General features: G+C 46.3%; 1 protein-coding gene across 1 annotated transcript in view; it reads left to right on the top strand.

Moving 5' to 3' along the window:
* The window catches only part of C1H20orf194 (chromosome 1 C20orf194 homolog), a 794595-nt gene that overhangs the window by 754599 nt on the left and 15554 nt on the right, over positions 1-24442 (top strand). Inside the window, 2 exon segments of the mRNA XM_029594038.1 lie at positions 1355-1560; positions 2133-2198. Of these exon segments, the coding sequence (XP_029449898.1) occupies positions 1355-1560; positions 2133-2198 (272 nt within the window).

Raw genomic sequence — 24442 nt, 5'->3', positions numbered from 1 at the left:
TGGCAGTACAGTATATATCAGTGGTTCCCAAACCTTTCAAGGGAAGGACCACATAAGTAAGTTCAAATCACCAAGAGGGCCAAGGTGAAGATGCCCTTCAGTGTTTGAAGTTTGCTGAGTGGTGGGAGAGACTCTCACGGTTTCCTGGAATACAGGGGTTAAGAGCTATATGTCTGGTCTATTTCTTATGAGGATATGAAGATCTTTGAAAGGAAGGAGAAAAGGGTTCCTTTGGGTGTGGCAGAGTGCCAGTAATATGTCTAGATTACTTGTAAATTGGCAATTGTTCCAATCCCCTGGCAACCCTGCTCCCTGGCTTCCCCTTCCCCTGTATCCCATGAGGTGATTGCAAGTGTGTATATGGCACTCCACTCCTCTCCATCTCATTCACACCCTTCCCCTCACTCTTACTCCATCCCCTTTCTTCCCACTCACTTATCCCATTCACCACTCCTCATACACTTCTCTCAGTGAACACCTTCCCCTTTCTTTTCCCTTTCCTCTCATTCAAACACTTCCTTCTCACCCATTCCTTTCCCACTCACTTCCTCTCCTTTCCCTTCCCTCTTAATCCCTACCCCCAAGTCAGATCACTATTACCCCTCTTTCCTCACCATCCCAGGGACTTTGCTCAGCAGCCACCTGGTCCTACAGCCTCTTCTAATGCAGACAGAGCCTGGCCTTCCTGCCAGTGGCTTTCCTCAGCGAATAATCCTACTCCCTCTTATCAGACTGATGGGGCCTGGGCAGCCCTGCCAGCTTTTCTGAACTCACTATGTATTACAAACATATATATATTCTCTGCAGGATGGATACAGCCATATCATTAAAAAAAAAAAAAAAAAAAGGCAGGCCAGCAATACAAGCTCAGTGAGCTGGATTCAGCCTGCAGACTATAGTTTGGGGATCCCTGGTATATACAGTACAGATTTCTTTAAATCTTATTAAGATTATTAACCTTATTAAGATTATTAATAAGATTATTAACCTTATTAAGATTTTTCTAATCAGAAGCTACCACTTATATAAAAATGAAATGTCCTAGTACCAGTTTTGTTGGTGTATATTATTCAGCTATGACCACAGTTTCTTTTTCTTAAGTGGAATTTTGAAGATTTTGAATTCTTTTTACAAGTTACTGTCTTTTTCAAGTTTCTTGTACAAATAAGTTATATATGTAAAGGCCTAGGATAATTATAATTTTCAGTTATCAACTAAATTAAATCATTTTTGGTTAATTGGTTAGATCAAATTGTTTGGCACCAAGGAACTTTTTAAACTGTACATAAAGACATTTGCAAATAGGATGCATCCACCCTAGATCATTTATTATATTTTTGTTGGTTTTTGTTAGATAATGAGAAGATGACTGAAGTATGTCACAACACTTTAGGAAATTCCCTGAGTCTTATCCCTGTACAGGAGGGACCAACTCCTCCTCCTGATCCAAGGATTGATATGCAGGACAGCAGCAGTCAACAGCAGTGCTTCCTTGTATTCATTGGCTCTTCTCTTAAAGAAGAGGAAACAAAGGATTGGCTCAGACAGTGTGCAAAACAGGTTTGGCAATAGATGGTTGCAACTTTTTTCTTTTTGAGGGGGGTTGTATTTTTTCTGTTCTGGATCTGATCTTTTTACTTCTTTTTCCACAGCTATATAGGGGTGTTACTTCAGAAGCCATATATAGTACTCCAGTCTAGTCATCCTTTCCTAACACATTACCTGCATTCAAAAGGTTTTCCTGTTTTCTCTGATCTCTCCCTAGTATGAGAGAAATGATGAGGAGTTAGGATTTTGAGGACCAGTTTGATTCTCCAGGATCTTGTGTTACCTGCACAGCAGCAGCAAACATTTGGTAGCTCAGTTTTACACTCTCTCCTAAAAGGTCTTTACAGGGAATAATTTAAATAGTTGGCAATATTGTGTTTTCTAGGTAGAATGAAGATCAGAGAGCAGTTACAATTCTCTAAACAGCAATTTCCAGTGCTGCTCTTTGACTAATCTGTTCCTTCATATTTATATGGGCAGGAGTAATATTTTCTCAGTACCTCTTTCTACTGGTTTGATTATATCAAGGTTGATTTTTGGTCTTCCACCAGAAGTGTTTTACTAATGTCAGAATTTGTGCACAGAAACCTCAGAGAAAAGCCCCAAGAACCAGAGGGATGTTGACTTTGCAGGAGATCAAGAACATTCATGTAAGTAGAAGTGATGTGATTTCAAGGATAGATATGTTTTTAATCCTTCATAGTTTTCATTTTCTATTACAGATGCATGAAATTACAAGCACATCTCTTAGAATTTTCATCTAAAACCTTGTTTCCTTATGTTTGTACTACCCCAGTCCAGAATGCTAGGGCTTCATCCCGCACCCAGCTGATGGAAGCAGAATGTTTTTTTTAATGACATCATTACAGATTCATATACTCAGTACAGAACCCCATTAACCCAGTATTCTGTGCCTCCAGCTGATGGTAAGAGCTTTTGTTGTTGAAGCAGAATTTATTTTCACTTACTAGAACTACAATTTGATCTGATTTTTCTGAAATTTAATTAATTTTCTGAAAGCATATCTCTAAGGGCCATGCTCCAGCCTAGAGGCTTGTGAAGCATGCCCCTGTCTGACATCTGATGCTCCCTTCTCTTACAGCAGAGGCTACAGTTGAGCTTATCAAGGTTCTTTTTAACAGATATACTATAAGAGCCAAAGGAACTTCTCAGAGAACAAATATTTTCTGACTGAGCTTATTATACCCTGCTTCCAAGGCAAAAGGTAAACCTACCCACAGTACCTGAATGTAATCCGCTTTTAAGTGACAAAAAGAAGAATATAAATAAAATTAAAAAAATATAACTAAATAAATAAAATATTATCTCAAGGTTCTTAATTTATTTGATGGCTGCATCGAATCTGGCCAGAGTTTAAAAAAATAAATAAATAAAGGTTGATGGACACACTCCAAAAGGAAGGTATTGTTAAGAATGACAGATTCAGCAGACTGCACAAGAATCAAGGTAGGAGGTAAGCATAAAAGCTTAAGTTCTCTGTTTTTTAAATAGAAGCAATGATGTCAGACTTAAACCATCATTGTGAAACCTGCGAAAACAGTAACTTAAATACTGACAATGGCTCAGTCTGCACACAGTGTACATGTAGCAATAAGGGAAAGAAAGGCAATTAAAGGAGGTTTTAAAGACAAAGAAAAGTGCAAAGGACTCACACTCAGCACTTAGATTTTTGACAATACTGTATTTGCTTCGGCAACTTAGAATTTTTGGCACCATAAAATTCAAAACTTCTATGTCACCAAAGCAAATGCAGTATTGTGCAATATTAAATAGCACGATGTGAAACTATATTGAAGTTCTTGTTGGCCCCCTAATGCAGTTTTCAAAACACGGCCAGTGTCGAGGTGTTTTTGATGGACTCTTAGAAGGACCTTTAAGATATAGAAGAACTTGAAAGATAAGTTTTATTTGCATGAAAAATACCAAAAATAGTGTTCTTCCAAATATTGTTGTGTCCAAGCCAACGATTAATTATTAGGCAAAATAAGGCATGAATTGCTGGTAGTACCTATTATGAATGGCATATAGCATACACTGTTGCATTTCATTTTGAGAAGAGGGATTTCTGTGAATTATATTTTTTGAAAGATGGGGTATGCCAGAAATAAACTTAATGGCATCTAACCAGAATACCAAAGTACATCATTTTTATTCTCACTGCAGATAGACAGGTTCAGATGGATTAGATGCACTAGTATGGTCGAGGCTGAAAAAAGTTGTATGTATTTCTCCTTGGCCTTTAATAGGACATGTTCTGCGAAAGGTAGAAAAAGAGAGAGACCATGTGATACTAGTTGCCCCAGACAGGCGGTATGCAGATATGAAAAGTCTGAGTGTGTATTATCCACTCTGGTTTCAAAAACTCAACAAATGCATCAAAAGGGTCCAATAACAAAAGAAGATTCAGATCATTTTGTCTTTCGGCATGGCTCTTGAAAGTAAAAGATTATTAAAGAAGATATACTTGCCTTCAGTGATATCAACCTTATTAAAAGGTATAAAACACTTAACATCTTTGTAATATGTAAAGGTTCGGCACTATTTTGAAGCCTTCTGCAAAGATAGCTTATTTTCACCATGGAAGGTTCAAATTCCAGAAATATTGGTCATCTTGCAAAGAGGTTTAGAAAAAGAGTATCTTGCTGTGTACCAAGGAGATCATTGAGATCACAAACTCAGAAATTGCTCGATATTCCTACCGTGAAAAGCTTTAGATTGGCATGTACTAGATTCAAAGCTTTCTCAATTAATGGACCAGAAATGTAGAATGAGCTTCCTTTGGAACTGCATATAGAAAATGACAAAGGTGAATTTTAAAAGTCCAACGTGTGCATTAAGGGGTAAATTTTTAAAGGCCCATGCAGGCGTCCATGTGTGCATCACCGCGCGCATGTTATAAAATCTGATACCCACGTGCACACAGGGGGGAGAGGAATTTTCTAACTCGTACACATGTGCATGCCCATTTAAAATTTGGCGCATGGTTCAGCAGCCGATGAGAGAGGTCGCTTGACTGCAGAGCTCCATCCTCCACAGGCTCTTAAACCCATCCAAGTAGCATTTACACCCTGACTTTCTGCTATAAACGAAGACTGTGAAGCGGGGAACTGAATCGCTAACCCATAATGACAGCGAAAAAGAAGCTCATGGACCTTAAACAATTTTCTTATGAAAAGACACTACCGGCTCCAGGCCCCGACGACGGTGAGCAGGCAGAACCAAATATGGCCGCCGTTAGCATAGGAGATGACGCACTAACTATATACCTTCCACACCGGGCATATGTGCTGTCTCTGACCCGCTATCGAGAGAAGAAATTCGCTCTTGGTTTATAGAACTGCGTGCAGATATGAAGCAACATAAGGCTGACATTATGAACTCTGTAGCTGACCTTAAAGAGGATCTTGCGGCACTAGGGTCAAGAGTGGATGATATCAATAATAGGGTTGACATTCACGGTGAGGCTTTAACTCATATCACCGCTCAACAAACATTTATTTCCTCTGAATTGCTGTCTCTCGCTGACAAGATGGAGGACCTAGAAAACAGGAGCAGGAGGTGTAACCTCCTGAATATGCCAACGCCCATACAACTGCACAGCAAGTCTGTTCATATATTTTGTCCCCAAGCCCTCGGGATACGGCAGCTGCCGCGGTCTCTGCCTCTAATATCAGGCTGGAAAGGGCGCACAGGGCTCTGGGGCAAAGAAGAGATTGGAGAGCCAGAGATCTAGTTATTTGCTTTCACAAATACACCCAGAAAACACAGGTTTATGAAGCGGCACGACAACATAAAGATCTTCAGTGGCTTAATAATCAGATACTCATCTTTCAGGACCTGGCTCCGGTTACCCTTAAAAAGAGATACGAACTTCGTGAAGTCACCACTAATCTTCACAACTGTGCGATATGCTATCGATGGACATACCCCTTTGGGCTGCAGTTTCAGGTCCAGGGGGTAACCTACAGAGTAAAATCTATTGCTGAAGCCATGGAAGCTTTTCAACAGGCAAAATTACAAGCCATCTTCCAGGCACCTAAGATGGCTGCCACGCCACCCAAATTTAACAACGCATCCTGTTGGCAGCACGCAGAGAAAGGAGGCAAGAGACTTCGTCGGCAATCTGATGCTCGTCAATCACCAATTTCAGATCAGGGGTGAAGTACTGTAATTGACTTGGAACTATTGATTTCAGCTATTTGCCCAGTGCTTCAATTTTACTGAAAGGCGTACAGATGGTTTGACTTTATGTCCGTGTACCTTTCCCAGTTGTCGGGGTTCTCTGTTTATTGTTTTTTTTTATTCAGATGGGTTCTGATTTTTGTTCTAGACTTACTGTTTAAGTCATTGCTTCAGGTGTCTGTGGAGGGGATGTCTGTGTTGGAAGGTGTCCTCTCTGTTTTGGGTGTTCGGGACCTCCTAAGATAAGATATTCTGCAGGAGAATGGCAGAATACTCTTGGATATTTGGGGATTGCAACTGGTTCATTTTTTATTTATGTAGGAAGAAATATGGGGAATGTTTCTTGATAGCCAGCTGTATAATTGCTCTCAGGGGGGATTATTGGGAGCTGCAACTTAATTTCGGGCAGGGTGTGCTATTTTTCATGGAGACTCCTCCGCTCTAAATTCTATGATGGCGACTCATATTATTTCCCTCAATGTGAAGGGGTTAAATACTCGGAGAAAACGTTTATTATTAAGGAAGGAATTGCAAAGTCAGAAAGCTATTATTGCCTTCACACAGGAAACTCATGTTAGAAAATGCCATGAGCGCTTATTATCTTTCCCATACATGCTCCTATTGGGCAGCTAGTAACAAAAATTCTCGTTATGCAGGGGTGGGCATATTGATCTCTGACTCTTTTGTTCATGAGCTAATGTTGCAGGTCTCTGAACCAATGGGCAGATACATTCTTTTAAAAATTAGGGTAGGATCTCGGATTATCACACTACTTAATGTGTATTTCCCCAACACCAACCACTTATCCTTTTTGTCCACTATTGACCTGCTTCTTATGCAACATCTCGAAGGGAATTTGATCTTGGGTTGGGATTTTAATGCTACCAGGGACCCCAAATTTGATGCCGCCTCTAAAACTAGCACTGCTTGTAGTATGAGAAGGGACTGGCAAGTATTTTTGGACAAATGGTGTCCGATAGACATTTGGAGGCAGAGGTACCCGCATTCCCGCTCCTATACTTTTTTCTCATCACCCCATGGTACATACTCGCACATTGACTACCTATTTGTCTCTGCATATTTACAAAATGACGTACAAAAAGCGGGAATTGACACTATCACATGGTCCAACCATGCTCCCATATGGGTGACTGTCCAATTACAGGACCCTGACAAGGGATTTCGCTCTTGGCGACTTAACGATTCCCTACTCAAAGATAAAGATTTTACTCACCAACTTGCCAGTCAAATGCAAGAGTATTTTCAGACTAATCAGCAGGGTGACATGTCTCCTTCCATTGTTTGGGAGTGCTCAAAAGCTGTGGCAAGAGGCTTATTTATCTCATGGGCAGCTTATTGTAACAGAGAACGTGAAAGCACACGCACATCCCTAGTGGCAAAGTTGGATGATCTTACACGGCAACATATAGCATCTAATTCAACGGTGTTCTATAATCATATGCTAAATGTAAAGGATGAGATTAGAGCCCTTGATGATGCGGTCATTAGCCACCAATTGAACATGCTTAAGCAGTGCTGCTTTGAGGGAGGTAATAAGGCGGGGAGGTACCTTGCTCAACGATTGAAGTCCGCACGAGCCCATACAATTGTGGCTAAAATTCATAATGCTCAGGGGAAGCTAGAAACCATATCTGCACACATTCGTAAATCCTTCACAGAATTTTATGCTACACTTTATACCAGAGATGATGCCATTAATGACTCAGATATAGTTCAATACTTGGACACAGTGACTGTCCCAGCTCTCTCGAAGGACCAACAGGAGTTCCTAGATAGACCCATTGAGCAATTGGAAGTTATGGAGGCTGTCAAAAATTTAAAACTGGGAAAGGCACCGGGACTTGATGGGTTTACTAGCACGTACTATTGTACTTTGGCTACCACTCTAGTAGGCCCACTTACGTCTGTTTAACTCTCTTCGTGGGCAGGGCTCCATTACTAAACACGCAAATACAGCAGGCATATCTGTCATAGCCAAACCAGGTCGTGATCCTACTAAATGTGGATCGTATAGACCCATATCATTAATAAACTTGGATCAAAAGATTTTGGCGCAAGTTTTAGCAGCACGTTTAAACGGAGTCCTACCTTGTCTGGTACACTCTGACCAGGTGGGTTTTGTACCTGGGTGATTAGCTGCTGATAATGTGCGCAGAATAGTGGATATTATTGACCTGGTACATAGCTCCTGCAGACCAGCTGTTTTACCATCCTTGGATGCTGAAAAAGCGTTCGACCTAGTTCATTGGTCTTTCCTTTTTCTTACTTTACAGCGCATGGCTTTCGGAGCTCATTATATTAATTGGCTTAAAAAGCTTTACGAACACCCGCATGCCCGCGTAAAGGTAAATGGTGGTTATGGGGAGTCCTTCTCTATTGGGCGAGGTACCAGGCAGGGATGCCCATTATCACCCCTCCTTTTTGCCTTATTTCTGGAGCCCTTTACCACCCGAGTCAGATCCTCTAGCGCAATTCAAGGTGTCCAACAGGGGTTCTCATCATTTTAAGATCTCTTTATTTGCTGATGATGTCATGTTCACCTTAACTGATCCATCTTCTTCTCTGCAAGGAGTTATGTCAGAACTGACTGCCTTCACTTCGGTATCGGGTCTTAAGGTGAACTATGATAAATCAGAGATACTGAACCTGACTCACCCACTGTCTGAGGTTCCCCTCCTTACTCAGAAATATCTTTTTAAATGGGTGACAAAAGCATTAAAGTATCTAGGGGTTCGCATAGGGACACACGCCACTCAGTTATATTCCCTGAATTATACTCCTCTTATACAATCCATCACAACAGATTTATCTAGATGGAACCAAGGCACATATTCATGGCTTGGCCGTATAGCCATTGTTAAAATGAACATTCTACCCAGATTGCTGTATTTTTTCACTACCATTCCCATTTTCCTTTCATCCCTTTTCATTAAGAAATGGTAGAGACTGATCTGTGGCTTTATATGGCGCAAAAGACCCCCACGGTCGCTAGACACATAATGTACCTACCGAAAAACAGGGGAGGTCTTAGTGTACCAAATCTTACCTTGTACTACTGTGCGGCGCAGCTACGGGCTTTAGTTGTCCTTCACAGGATGACTGGTGCTCCTAGATGGGTATTGTTGGAACAGGATCTTGTGGGTGTCATGCCACTTTCTGCATTACCCTGGCAACCTAAGTCCACATGTGGTCCCGTTTCGTATATCCCCTATGCCTTAGCTGCTATATTAAAAGTATGGCACCAATGGAAATCTACATTAGTGGGAAAGGAACCTTATACCCTCCTGACCCATCTCTTTACCAACTCACTATTTTTGAGCGCCACGAACACGACAGCCACTTTAACTTGGATGGCTGCGGGTATCACTCGCCTAGAACATATTCAGCTTCAGGGCGCCCTTATGTCTCGTGAGGATCTTTGTTCCCATTATAAACTGGCAGGGGCAGACTTTCTGTTATACGCCAAGAAATACCACTTTTTAGCTTGTTCTACTAGAGCTGGCAATTTGCGACTTACTGGCTCTTTATTTGAGACCTATTGCTCGTCTGCCTACCCTCTGCAGGGTTTGATATCCAAAATCTATGCCCTTCTTAATGGCAAACAAGAGCCCATTCCGACAACAGTTGGGGTGGACCACTGATTTCTCACATGAGCTTGATGCAACTGATTGGGACTTAATATTTCTCACTGCTCATAAATGCTCTATCTCTACTAGTCTGCAGGAAAACTGCTATAAAATGTTATATAGATGGCACTATGTCCCGGCTGTACTCCACAGATTTTCTCCTTCCCTTTCTGAGTGCTGTTGGAGGAACTGTGGGGAAGTGGGCACTTATTACCATATTTGGTGGCAGTGCCCGAAACTATCACACTTTTGGCCCTCCATCATTGCATAGCTTTCCCAAATTCTTCAGACTACTGTAAAGGCCGAACCATGGCATATTTTACTTACACTACCCATGGAGGGGCTCAGCAAAGAAGCACAACGATTTGCGCAACAAGTTTTTATTGCGGCCAGGGCGGAACTTGTCTCCCACTGGAAAAAAGGGTCAGTCCCCAGCCTTGCTAAAATTCAACATAAACTACATACATATTATCAAATGGGACGCCTCACAGCAGTTCATCATGACCGCTTAGGTCCATTTCACAAAATTTGGGCACCATACGTGCAGTGGTTGGCTGAGCAAAACCCTGTCTAGCTGGCTGGAATACCAGTATTTCTCCACTTGTCATGGTTGCGGTCCATTATTTCACACCTTTATGGTATTCGTTACTGAGCTCTTTTCGCCCTTGATTACCTATGCAGTGATGATGTGCATACTCTTCATATGCTCCTCATGTACTTATTTTTTCTATTGTACATTCCACTCCCCGTATTTTCTTCCTTGTCTTCCTTGTCTTTTTCTTTTTCTCTCTCTCTTACAATAACAGTTATCAGTTGCAGGGTTGGGGTGGGAAGGGACTGAGGGATTATATAATTTGTAGAGATGTGAATCGTGTGATCGATCGTCTTAACGATCGACTTCGGCTGGGAGGGGGAGGGAATCGGATCGTCGCAGTTTGGGTTTTTTAAATATCGTGTAAATCGTGTAAATCGAAAACCGGCACACTAAAACATCCCTAAAACCCACCCCGACCCGTTAAAATAAATCCCCCACCCTCCCGAACCCCCCCAAAATGCCTTAAATTACCTGCGGTCCAGTGGGGGGGTGGGGAAGGGGGAGGGCGGGAAAACCGGCACACTAAAACAACCCTAAAACCCACCCCGACCCTTTAAAATAAATCCCCCACCCTCCCGAACCCCCCCAAAATGCCTTAAATTACCCTGGGTCCAGAGGAAGGGTCCCGGTGTGATCTTTTACTCTCGGACCTCCGGTGCGTTGTAGAAATGGCGCCGGCGCTACGTTCGACCTGTCATATGACAGGGAAAAGGTAGCGCCGGCGCCATTTTGGTTTTTTGTCCCCCGACGGCAGGAGCGTAGGAGATCGCTCCCGGACCCCCGCTGGACCCCAGGGACTTTGGGCCAGCTTGGGGGGGGCCTCCTGACCCCCACAAGACTTGCCAAAAGTCCAGAGGGGGTCCGGGAACGACTTCCTGCACGCGAATCGTTTTTCCGTACGGAAAAACGATTCGCGGCAGGAGATCGCTCCCGGACCCCCGCTGGACCCCCAGGGACTTTTGGCCAGCTTGGGGGGGCCTCCTGACCCCCACAAGACTTGCCAAAAGTCCAGCGGGGGTCCGGAACGACCTCCTGCAGTCGAATTGTGTTGCCATATGGCCGGCGCCAGCGCAAAATGGCGCCGGCCGTACGGCAACACGATTCGACTGCAGGAGGTCGTTCCGGACCCTCGCTGGACTTTTGGCAAGTCTTGTGGGGGTCAGGAGGCCCCCCCAAGCTGGCCAAAAGTCCCTGGGGGTCCAGCGGGGGTCCGGGAGCGATCTCCTACGCTCCTGCCGTCGGGGGACAAAAAAACAAAATGGCGCCGGGGCTACCTTTGCCCTGTCATATGACAGGTCGAACGTAGCGCCGGTGCCATTTCTACAACGCACCAGAGGTCCGAGAGTAAAAGATCACACCGGGACCCTTCCTCTGGACCCCGGGTAATTTAAGGCATTTTGGGGGGGTTCGGGAGGGTGGGGGATTTATTTTAAAGAGTCGGGGTGGGTTTTAGGGTTGTTTTAGTGTGCCGGTTTTCCCGCCCTCCCCCTTCCCCCCCCCTTCCCCCGATTTATGATTTTTTGACGATAAATCGGGGGAATTGTTATTGTATCGCAGCTCTAACGATTTTTGACGATTTAAAATATATCGGACGATATTTTAAATCGTCAAAATACGATTCACATCCCTAATAATTTGTATAAAAGCATGACAACTGTGATTTTTGTTACTCCATAGTGTTGTTACGCTCAATCTTTTCTGTTCCTACGTACTTTAATGTCACCTGTTCAACGTCTCGTTACTGGAGTTTTGTTCTGTCTCCACTCTCTTGTTTGCCATAATAACAATGTTTAAATACAAAAAAAAAAATATTTGGCGCATATGTGCGTATGGCCAGGCTATTTTATAATGTGTGCATATACTCATGCAAGTTACAAAATAGCCACGCCTCTGGGTGCAAGCCGGTGCCAATTTGAAAGTTACCGTTTCAGGTTTTTAGTAAGAAATTGAAAACATTGTTATTCTTGCAGGCTTACCCAGGATGATCTACAATAGTATATGATTAGTGTAGTGTGATCATGGTGTTTTATGTTTTGTTTATGTATTTTAGCTAATGTTTTTAATGTTTTGATAATTTAATTTTGTATGTACGTTGTTAACCACACTGAACTCTGGTGTTTTTGCAGGCTATAAGATTTTAAAAGTAAATACATAAATAAAAAGGGCAATCACATAATTCCCTAAAAGTTCAAATAGCAGTATTGGTATGCTATACAGGAATAATAAAAGGTCTTTCAATCATTTTGCATACAGATATGTCAAGATTTCTGAAGGAAGTAAAGAAAATTAATCCACCATTCAAACCAGTTATCCATCAGTGGAATTTAAATTTAGTGTTAAATGCTCCAATACCAGCTTTTGAACCATTAAAGAAAACATCTATCAAGGGTTTAACACTGAAGACAGTATTTTTGGTATCCATAGCTTTGGCTAGACGAATATCTGAGATACAGGCTCTTTCATGAAAAGATCCATTTTTAAAGACCAACTTGAACTCGGTGACCATAACTCCAGTTCCATCATTTCTTCCAAAAGTTCTCTCAATTCCATTTAAATCAGGCCATCTGTTTGCTGGCATGTACAGAAAATGATTCAGGGAATAGAAGACTCAAAGATTTGAGTGCTATTGAGATATTTAGAGATAACTAATTCATTTAGAAAAAACAGATAAGCTGTTTATTTTTTTGATGGACGCTGCAAAGGAGAAACTGCTTCTAAAACAACCATTGCAAGATGGCTCAAAGAAACAATAGCTTCATCATATTTATTAAAAGGAAAGAAAGCCCTGGAATTAAGGCACACTCATTAAGAGCTCATTCCTCATGAGCAGAACTGAGCACATGTTATGTTATGGGAGGCCACGAGAGGCCTTGCATTCTGTTATAGAGGGGAACACTAGGAGAACGATCCCAACTTGAGGGGATTGTGTGCCCTTGGACCTCGGCACAATCCCAGACGAATCCAAGACAGCACCGAGGGTTGGCGAGGCGTGTCCCAGCATGGGTGAAGACAGTGACCCTCTGCCGGACCTGCATGCTTCTGGAAGCCAACAACATTATGTTGGTATTTGAAAAGTCCTCTGACTGTTCCCAGCCCTTTCGGACCTGCCGCTGAGTATCGGCAAGAAGCAGCAGGCCGGACTGAGGATGAGGGCAGACGGAGGCCTTGTGACACAGAAGACTCAAGACGAGACGAAAAGACACTGGAAGTGGATGAGGAACTTGGAAGACTCTTGACGAGACGAGGAACTTTGAAGACTCTTGGATGAGACGAGAAGCTGGGAAGGTTAGACATTGGCACTGTCTCTCAGTGCGCCCTACACAGTCCACCCACGGGACTGGTCACGGTCCACCCTGTCCCACTGCGCGCCCTACACATCCTGAAGAGGCTGGTCATGGACCACACGGAGAGTGGGACATGCGCAGGAAGGGAATCCAGCTGAGACGAAACTCCAATGACGAAGCCGGTGCCATACGGAGAACCACAGGAGCTGGAAGGTCAAGAGGACTAGGAAACACAGGAAGAGCTCCAGCTGAAACGAGACTCCAATGACGAAGTAAGATATCATCTGGAGAACCACAGGAGCCGGGGGATCCAGGAGAACTTGAAAACACAGGAAGAGAATCCAGCTGAGACGAGACTCCAATGACGAAGCAAAGTGTCATCTGGAGAACCACAGGAGCTGGTGGATCCAGGAGAACTCGAAAGCACAGGAAATGGAACGTCAGGAAGCGAAACATCAGGCAGCCTGGACTAGGAACCTCGAAACATGAAGACATGGAACACCAGGAAGTCACAGGAAACAACGAAGACACTGGAAGCACGAGGAGACATGGAGCTGTAACGAAGACCTGACGGAGCACTGGAAGACAAGACTTCCAGAGATAAGTAACTCCAATACAAGACAAAGCTGAAATGCAGGAGAAGCCCTTTTAAAGGGCTGACACTGGAAACCAGGAGAGCTGACTTCCGGTGGGGCCAGGTGGACCCCACCTATGCTGCCCCTTTAAGAAGGGGAAGAAGACGCAGGCCTGCCCCTTAGGAAGGGGGCAGGACCTTGGAGAGCGGCCATGCTGCCGCTTGAAAATGCTGAAGGAGCTGGAGAAGCTGGGCCTGCACGCAGGCAGGCCCCGACGTCGGCAGCGGCTCCTGCCGCTGCCAGAGGACTTGAAGGTAGCTCCGGCCACCAGGAAAGACTGGGGACTGTGGCCTCTGGCCGCGAAGAAGGTATAAACATTGGCGGCGGCCCCAGCCGCGTAGAAGCACAGTGACAGACCCGCCGTGCCGGAGAGGCAGCCCGAAATCCGCAGCTCCTGCCGCGGTGAAGATGAACAGCTGACTGCGGCACCTGCCGCGAGAAACGTTGGCGGCTCCGTGCTGCGTAGGAGAAAGCAGCATGGGAGGTAAGAGGCCTGCTTGCAGGGAGAAGCTCCGCGGGCTGGATTCATAACAGCACAGTCAATACAGAAGATATTTGCAAGGCAGCAACCTGGTAGTCTTTGCATATTTTTAGCAGAAACTATAGATTGGATGTTCTTGCAAAAGAAGACACTTCCTATACTGCAAGCATCTTAAAAGCAAGTTTAACATCCTCCCACCCAATTTGGTACTTCCTAAGCATTCTGGACTAATGTAACAGAAAAATAAGAAATAAAAAATTAAACTTATCTGATAATCGTTTTTTGCTTTACTTGTGCGACACCATTCCAAAACCCACCCTAAATAATATTTAAGAGAAAAGCTTAGCTCTAGAGGGATCTTCTTCCAGATCAAATATTTAAATGTAAGAGAAAGTATATAAAGTTTGTTCAGTTATTTAAATAAAAAAAAATTCTTTGATAGTAGTATACTGAGTATATGAGACAGTTATGTTATTAAAACAAAGAAAAACTGCCTCCATCGACTGGATGTGGGACGAAACCCAAGCATTTTGACTGGTGTAGTAAAAATAAAGGAAAGAAAATCATCAGGTAAATTAAATTTTTCTTTTTAATGAAAGAAGAATAGTTATGGAAAAGTTCAATAGGAATGTAAAGCTATAGTAAAAAGTTGATTTCTCTGACAAGAAGCCATTCACTTAAGTGTAACAAGTGAGTCTGTGCTGGACAATCTTCCAGAGCTCTCTGGAAAAGGTGAAAAGCCTTAATTTGCTCATGCATGGTAGTTTTTGTTGCCACAACCCCACAGTTCATCACTGTTTTTTTATGTTCACCAAAATTGCTGAATAAATCTTTCCATGGTGCACCCACTTCTGAAGATTATTTTTCTTAATTTGTTTTTTCACTGTGTTTTCCCTAGCTAAGGTTTTGAAATGTTTCCAATTTTATATTTTTGTCATCAAATTTTCTAAGCCAGGCCAAATTTTTTCTTCATTAGGACTGTTGCCAGCAGTCCCCCAGGCCAAATCTTTCATCTTTTTGGATTGTCTTGCTGAGGAGAAAAATGTCTTTGGTTTTACCTTGCCAGACCAACAGCTTCGTTCTGTTCCAAATACAAACTGAAGATGCCAGTTACTGACCATTGCAAGGTTTGCAGTACCTGCTTGGAGCAGGCCATGAAAATTCCAGTGTGACATCTGTGTGAAGATTTCAAACTGAGCGGTTTAGGCCGAGGAAGCTTGTTAAAGAGTTTAAGTCCTTGTTGCGACCATCGGTCGCAGGCGGCTGCGACCTCTGCTGCTCACCTCTTTTCTCTCCTCTGCTTCCAGCCTGGGGAAGAAAGCCATCTCCACGCCAACCCTCATGGCGTTCACGAGACGGCGTGGGCGCTCCTGCAGCCATCTTACTTCCGGGGTTAACCTAGGGCACGTGCACGCGCACCTGGCCCCTTATTGAGCGCGTCATGGTGGGAACTTCGGGGGTGTCCCCACCGCATGACGTCTTCCACTTCTACTACTTAAGCTCAGCTGACCTTCAGTACAACGAGTTAGCAAGGATTCCAGTCCTGCTTATTCCGACTCCCTGCGACTCTGGTTGCTGTTCTTGTCTGAGTGTTCTCGGTACCCGCTCCTCGGGGGCCTCGCTCACACTCAGGGCTATCTGCTCCTCGGATGGCCTCTCTCACTGCCTCTGCTCTCTTTTCAGTGAGTCCTGCATAGTTTCTTGGACGACATGGCCCTATTCCGTTCCAGGTCTTCTCAGTGCCTATGCTTCTATCTACTTCTTCAGTGCCGTGTGAGTACAGTGCCTGCTCTCCACCTGCGTCTACCTTCAATGTGTGGATTCTCTGATTACCCCGCTCTGCAGACCACTACCGGATCCATACCATCTTGTGCAACTTGCCATCGGCGTCTGGCCTACCCTGCTCTGCGGACCACTACCGGACACCAACAAGAGAAGTTATTCTTCAGGGCACCCCGCGCTGTGGGTTCTCACTAGTTTTCTATTACCTTGTGTATATCCATCTACTATCTCCTGCCTATTCTGCACTGCGGGCCTCTACCAGAGATATCCTACACAAGAACCGAGAGAAAGTATTTCCAGGACCATCCCGCGCTGCAGGCTACCATCGGGAAAAGACCTGCTTGCAGGACCTATATCTTGGACTAAGTTCATTACCCGTCCCTCGGGTACCATTGCAGTATAATAAAGTTATTTCTCTGTTTCCATCATCTCTGAAACTCCGCCTGTCTAACCCAAGTGCCCACTGTCTAACTCTAGACACACAGAACATAACAGTCCTGTTCCTAAAAGCTCACATGGAATACTCAATGCAGGTACCATAGAGACACACCGATCATTGGTGGCCAAGTTACATCATAAAGACCCTCAACCTTTTCAGCATCTTGATCTAATGAAAGTACCAGGAATCAAGAGAAATCACACCTTTAGCTAAATCCAAGACCAGAGCTTTGAGCACTTGAGCAAAGAAACTAAAGGATTTGGTGCAAAGCCTCATGCAGATACTAGATTCAGGAGGTTCCACACTGTCAGAAGCAACCAAAACAGGAGATGAGATTTGCTCCCCAGGGCCAGGCAACATTGCACCTGTCTCAAAATGTTCAGTCTGGGGACTTATGTGCTGGCCTCAGGAGATCTGTGACATTTGCCCACTTCCCTACAAGACCAACCCCTGTGCTGTCATTGGCATTCTTTGAAATGGAGTTGGACAGGAGAATTGCCAACGTGTTAGCTCAACACATCAGATATGTGGTCCCAGTATTGAGGGCCTATATTTCCTTTGGTATGTTAAGTAATCTTCCTCTCAGCACATCCCCTTTGGTGTATCAGCAACAAACACAGGCCTAGCACCACAAACCTTTCTCAGTGGAATCTGTGTTGAGTTGAAGTCAAACAGGTCTGAACTCTCTCTTGCCCTTGATGCCTCTCATTCTCAAAGCCCAGAGAACTGAGTTTTAGGCCACTAAGGCCAACTTTCAAGGTCAGTATGTTCCCAGGTCACCATTATGCCAGAATATTTTGAGTTGGAATCTGGAGGAGTATTGTTCCAAAGAGGAATACTTAACAGCTTCCATCGCCAGCGTGTGCGTTATAAAATCCGAGGGCCGCACACACATGCGCGCCATATTTTATAATCTGTGCGCGTATGTGCGGGCGGGGCACGCAAGGGGAGGGAGAATTAATACAAACACGGCGACGCATTCAGGCTTTCCCCAGTTCCCTCCCAGTCTACTCCAATTAAGGCACAGACTGGGAAGGAACTTCCCTACCCCCCCCCCCCCCACCACCTAAACTCCTTCCCTCTTCCCCTCTCCTCCCCACCTCCTAAACCCTACCTATTTTTTTTTTTGTTTTACATCTTTTTTTGTTTTTGTTTTATAACAGTCCCCAGGCTGAAGTAAGTTGCGCGCGCCGGCCAGCTGCCGACATGCGAGTCTTTGGGACACCGATCAGTAGTGCTGTCCAGGCCCCATGGTTTACACGCGTAGGGCTTTTAAAATCTAACCTTAAGTCTATTGTCTTTAAGCTGCAGTATGAGAGTGACACTGAGCACCTTTTCTCAGCCTCTTCAAATAAATGGATACCCCTAAGAAGTTGGTGGCAATGTTTGCCCACCTTCTCTCCCAAGAGATATTGAAGAGAATGTGAGAAGCCCCACATACCATACTTTCAGGGAGTAAGAAGGCTGACGTATAAAGTGCTTCATTCATGCTGCAATGTAGAATCAGAAGACCAAAGTCTTTCTCAAAACTAAATCCACCTCCTTGTGAAGTTTTAGAATGCCTTTTCCTGAAGCCAAAAGTTGACACTATGGTCTCCACAGTTACCAGAAAACCAGCTTTCCTGTACGTACCCGGATCAGTCCAGACTGTGGGTTGAGCCTCCTTTCCAGCAGGTGGAGACAGACTAAAACTTGAAGGATGCCCTATATCAGGACAGAGCCTATCCTCTAACCGTTCAGTATTCGTCTGTCTCCAGCAGGTGTAGCATTCCCCTTCGGTTCTCTGCTGTAGGCTAGTCAGCATTTTCTCCTCTTTTAGGCTCAAGCAAGTTACTTCTATTAGTTCTCTCTTGTAAACAAAAAAAAAAAGTGACTGTTTTACTTTATACTGATTTTTCTTTTTTCTGTGTGGGAGACGGCTCCGCTCCCAGCTCTTGCCGGGCTCAAGGGGGCTTTGCCCCTTTTGCGCTGCATAGCCTGAGTCCGTGTACACTTCCAGGTGTGGGGACCGAGGCTCTCAGGGTCTCATTCCCCCCTCTGGCTGCCGAGAGGGTTTTTTAACCCGCTGCTGCGCTCAGTGAAAAAAAAAAGTTTTAAACGTCAGTAAGTTGCAGGTACTCACCTACCTCTAACTGATTTGCAGCAGTTGACCAGCATTTTTTAATTTTTCTGGTCATAGCAGGCCTTGAACCGGCAGCCAGACAGGCAGGAGGCAGCAGGTTTCCCTCCTGGTCTCTCCGGCCCTGGAGGCTGTCAATCATTTTTCTCTCTGCAGCCTTTTTTCTCCTCAGAGCAGCTCTATCTTTGCCGCGGGCAGGCAACCTGCCTCTTTTCTGCCAGCCCCCATCAAGTTTTTGACGTGGGGGTTTCTTCTATGCCTCCCTGCCTCCCTCCTCGGCAGGGAAGGCAAATTTAGCCTGGGGATCCTGTCCCCAGAGCTTGGCCAGGCTGTTCTCGGGTCGGGCAGCCCGGGAACGGCAGCCATTTTGGATTTTTTATCGGCTCCGTTATTGGAGCTCCCTGGGGCTGGGGGGCTGATGTTTTTGCAGCTACCCCCGATTTGATCCCCCCAGCCCCCCAGGAAGGTTTTTTTGTCACCCCCCTCGTTTTTTCTGTGGTTTTTCCCTCCTCCTGCGTAAATTCCCTTTAGTGAGCATGCAGGAGGAAGTGGAAGGTTCCCCCCCTTGCCGCCCCCCCCCCCCCGGGGACAAATCAGTTTTTAAAATAATTAAATCAGTGAACAAAAATTTCCCCGCTCCGTGCCGTTGCTAGTTCGGCCGGCTGCAGAACCCCCGGGGTCCCTTGGGGTGCGGGTGGTCCCGGAGGTGCCCCCTCCCTGTCCCCCCTACGGATCCCGGTACTCCCGGATCCTCTAGCCAACCCGGGTGCGTTAGCTAATCTTCCTGGTGCCGCCTCTTGTCCACGGATATGGCCCCGGTCCTGGCGGGATCCTGGTTGTGTCAAGCGCCTTCTCCTTCCTTCCCCGCCCAAACAGTTGCGCCTGTGGTTTTCGCAGGCTCCCTGGTCGGGCCGTGCCCTGAATGAGCTCCCCTCTCGGTGGCATGCTTTGTTTAAAAAAAAAAAAAACAAAAACCCATAATCACTTCGTGGACTCCTGCAGTTGCATTTCAGGAGGGTTTTCCTGGTTTTCAAGCGGCCCCGGTATACCTGCTGACCACGGTTCGCGAGGCTCTTTTGAAGCGCACTCTGATGTTTTAGCGCCGGGGATGTGTTCCACTATTTGCTGCAGTTCCTGCTGTGCGCAGGTCTCTCATGGGGTCATCAGCAAAATTCCTCTGCGCCCGGGACCTAATTGCCTCGGAGATGTCCGCCACACGGCTCCTGTAGCTGCGCCACTGGTCGGCCGCTCCGGCCTCCTCCGCCCGGTGGGGTACGTTGCCATTCAGAGGTAAGCTGTTCCTTGTCCAGGACCTTGAGAGACTTTGGATTCCTTAGGGAACGGTAGGGGCCATCAGCTCCCGGTGGCCCGTCTGTAACCATCCTGGTCCTTTATACCCTCTAGTCCACACTTTCGGGGCCAGAGTCAGTATACCCCACGCGGGCATGGTGTCTCCTCAGGGAGGTTTGTCTTTCGTGATCGCAGTTTTTTGTCGCAGCATTCTTGTGGGTGCCTTCTCTTGCACGAGGGTTAGCCTACGTGCTCAAACCTTACGCCTTCACATACTCCGGAGTATCTTTGCCTCGTTCCTCGGTCCCCTTCTGAGGCGGTTGCCTCTCCCTCTTCTCCGCGGACTGGGTCGGGCTCCGGTCGGACCAGGGGGTCCTCGACGTTCTCAGACACAGGCACGTCTTCGCCTTCCCTGTGTTTGGCAGGATCTTTTTTCTGTTTCCCCTGGTGGTCGGTCCCTGTGACACGGTAGAGCTAACCCCCGCCAAGCTCCTGTGTCTGGGCACGGAGGCCGCGGTCCCAGCCAACGTATTTGCCGCAGGCCACTATCCTATTTTCTTCGTTCACTCTTAGACCTCACAAGAGTCCCCGGGCTCTCAGTTCCCGCTTCTCCGCATGCACACCCTGTGAGCATTCTCATGCCGTCTTCCCCCCGGGGCATTCCTCGGCCCACTCGTTTCTCTCAGTGGCATATTCCATTTTCCATTTCATCGTGGCTGCCATAGTCTCTTCGTGTTCGCGTCCTCCGCCGGGACTTCGAGTTCTGGACGCTTCCCTTTGATCTCGCGACGGAACCTTGCATCTTCACCAATGTCTAGGTGTTGATGGCCGCAGCTCTCCGCCGGGCAGGACTCCTCGTCTACTCTTATCTAGGCGTCTGACGCGTCAGGGCCAAGGCGGAGGTTCTTTGTCTGTGGTCGGTGTATCACGGGCTAGCTTTCTTTGCGTCCCTGGGGTGGATACTGTATTTCTCTTAGAGCAATCTTCAGCCCTTCCTGGAGTTAGAGTACCTGAGAATCCGCTTTGACACTTGGGTAGGCAAGGTCTTCTTGCCTTGTGTGCGGGCCCTCAAGTTGTTCGGCCGGTTTCAGAGTCTGCCCTTGCTCACTTCTTTGACGGCTTGTGTCTGCCTGCAGATCTCAAGCTCCTCGGCTCCTACCCTCGCCCTTGTCCCTTGGGCCCTTGCTCCAATACGACTGTTCTAGATAACTTTGCTGTCCCGTTGGCAGCCACTGGCAGAACAGTCTCACACAGTTCTCCCGTTCTTGGGCTCTACCGTCGCTGTCTCGTAGGGGTGGATTCCCCCTTCTTTTTCTTTTGCTACCGGGCCTACCTCTCCAAGTTCCCCAGTGGACGTAGTGCCCATGGATGCTAGTCTTTCGGGCTGAGGAGTGGTCAGCCTCTCCTAGTATGCCCAGTGGACCTGGCCAGCGTCTCTATCCCGCTGGCAATTTACAGAGTCTTGGGCGATGTTCCTAGCCCTTCTGGAGTTTCTTACTCTCATACGCGGCAAGGCGCTATGGGTCTTGCCCGACAACTCCACCACCGTGGCTTGCTTCCATCGCCCAGGTGGTGCTCGCAGTCCGTGGGTGGCCCTGGACACCAGCCTTCTCTTCGCCTGGGCAAAGCGACACCTACAGTGCCCGGCGGCCTCCCACTCCGCGGGCTAGGGGAATGTTCAGGTTGTTTTCTCCGTTGTCAGTCGCTAGATCCTGGGGAGTGGGAACTCTTGGCTCAACCATGGTTTTCTCATCGACAGGTGGTCCCCTCCCACCTGGGCCTCATGGCGACTCTTCTCAATACCATGGTAGATTGGTTCTTCCGCTGGAGGGACCACGGCTCGGCAGGCGTAGTTGCCTTGGCTCTCCCTCGGCCGGCGGAACGTCTTTTTCTACTTCCCCACCCCCACCCCCGTGGTCTCTGGTCAGGAAAGTTCTTAGACGGATAGTTCTCCACCGGTGTCCCATGGTTCTAGTAGCGTCCGAGGGGCCGTTTCAGGCCTTGGCTCACAGTTTTTCTCAACCTAGTGACGGTCGGACCCCTGCGGCCACACCATTTTCCTCGGCTCCTTAGTCAGGGCCCTGTATTTTTTTCGACCAGGCCGTTCATGCTTGCCTAGCGCCCTGCCTTTTTGAACGGCAATGTCTCTAGTGTGAGGGTTCTTCGGAGTAGGCCGTCTTCGCCTTCCTTCAGGCCAGGAAACGGTCGACTCCCTGGCGTACGTGCGCATCTGGAATGTGCTTGAGTTTGTTTGTGCGAAGTCGGGTTTTTCGGCGTACTCCGCACCAATCTCCTTAGTCTTTTCTTCTCTGAGGCAGTCTCTCTGCGGATCCTTCCTTAGTTCTCGGCGCGTACCAGTGTACCCCCTCGGCTTTCTCCTGGGTCGAGTGGCAGGTCGTCTCTGAGCGGCCACCCATTTGCGACTTGGACTTCAGGGGCGTCAGGCATCTACATCCACCTTCTCGCCCACTTGTCCGTCGTAAACTTTTCACTCGGTGGTGCGGACCCCTCTGTACGGCTCTGTTCGACCCTCTCCGTCGCGTCACCCTGCAGGCCCTTATGCTTAAGACTGTCTTCTGGTCTTATCTCCTCTTCTCGTCGGCTCCTAGCACTGTCCTGGCGGGATCCCTTTTGCGATTTTTCCGACTTCAGGGTAGCCCTCCTACGGGTCCTTCCTTTTTTTGTGAAGTTTCGTCTAACTTATTTGTCCTTTGGTCGGCGGAGCTCCCCGCTTTTCTCCTGCGTCTGGTGACGGTCTCCATTATCTTGATGCCATATGGGTCTCTGTTACCTCGCTTCCATATGGGTTCTCTTGCTCTATTTCCTGGTCCCCAATGGCTTCGTGCATCTGTCCATCTTCCTGTTCCCTGGAGTGGGTCCCATCGGGGTAAGCCAGCTTCTGAGTCCACTGTAGCGTGCTAGTTGCAGGAAGTGATCTCTCGGTTGTTCTTTGTCATGGCCTGGTGGTTCCCCAAGGGTCTTCCGACTCATTCTTTGCGTTCTCGAGCTGCTTCTTGGGTGAACATTCTTTTGTTCTCTCCGTGGACAATTTGCACAGTTCATACTTGGGTGTCCGTATCTCTTTTTGCTCGACACTATCGCCTAGATGTGTATGCTCTGCTTCGGTTCTTTTGGGCTACCAGTGCTTCGAGTGGGACTGTCTTGATCCCACCCATTTTAGGGAAGCTTTGGTGCATCCCACAGTCTGGACTGATCCGGGTACGTACAGGAAAGGAAAATTAGTTCTTACCTGTTAATTTTCGTTCCTGTAGTACCACGGATCAGTACAGACGCCCTTCCCTGTTTGTCTTTTTCTGTCCTCTCGAAGCTGGTTTTTTTCTTGCAGTTCTGCAGAGTCTATCTCATTTTTGTACAAAAATACTGAGCAAAAACACCGGAAACCTTGGTTGTTCTCATGCCAAGAATATGCAAGAGCGGGTAGTTAGGCCATGTTCCTTACATTTTTTTACAGTTGCTCCATTTGAGCTTTATGATTACTTGCTTGATCCTACTTTGGTCTTCTTGTTTTCTGCTTTGACATACGTTATACTGAAGGGTTAAGAGGATAGGCTCTGTCCTGATATAGGGCATCCTTCAAGTTTTAGTCTGTCTCCACCTGCTGGAAAGGAGGCTCAACCCACAGTCTGGACTGATCCGTGGTACTACAGGAACGAAAATTAACAGGTAAGAACTAATTTTCCTATCCCTGTGAAAGGAAGTGCTGCACTTAAGGATGTTGTATTCTCAATATCAGCTCTTTCATTATAAATTGCTATTTGTAATATTTATGTTGCTAGAGTAATCTTGTACTGGTTGCAACTCCTAGAAAATGAAGAATCAGCTTGACTAGGATTGGCATCAGCAAATCTTTCAGATAAGCCTATAAGATATTATAAAGACTTCTTCAAAGTCACTAGTTTCGTCATTAGGAGCTAGAAGGCAACTTTGGCTTCATCAATAGGTGACTGACTCTTGGTCAAAAAAGCACTTATGCAAGCTTCCTTTTATGGGAAACATTTGTTTGAAGAGGAACTAATAAAGTTAGTCAAATGTTTGAGGGTTCAAAAGCTCCAAAGGCTACCAGAAAACAGAAGTAGAATACATTTTTGAACATACAGAGCTTAAGGACAATCATGCGATATGGACCAGAGAAGGAATTTGTCTCACAAGCCATGTGATTTAGGGGAAAAACACAATCCTTTCAAGGAGAAAGAAAGGCAAGGCCCAAAACAGCAAGTTCTTCCGGAACAATGGGCCAGATTTTAAAAAGGTTACGCGCGCTGGGCCTATTTTAAAAAGGCCCGGCGACGCGTGTAAGTTCCGGGGCTTGCAAAAAGGGGCGGGGGGTGGGTGGTCCGGGGGTGGGGCCAGAGGCACCAGGCACAGCAGCCATTTGCCTCTGTGCTTATTTCAGCTCCA

Source organism: Rhinatrema bivittatum, chromosome 1 (assembly GCF_901001135.1).
Source record: "Rhinatrema bivittatum chromosome 1, aRhiBiv1.1, whole genome shotgun sequence".
In the NCBI taxonomy this organism is placed as follows: Eukaryota; Metazoa; Chordata; class Amphibia; order Gymnophiona; family Rhinatrematidae; genus Rhinatrema; species Rhinatrema bivittatum.
Note: the sequence above shows the minus strand (reverse complement) of the source record. Positions and strands in the feature narration are given on the sequence as shown.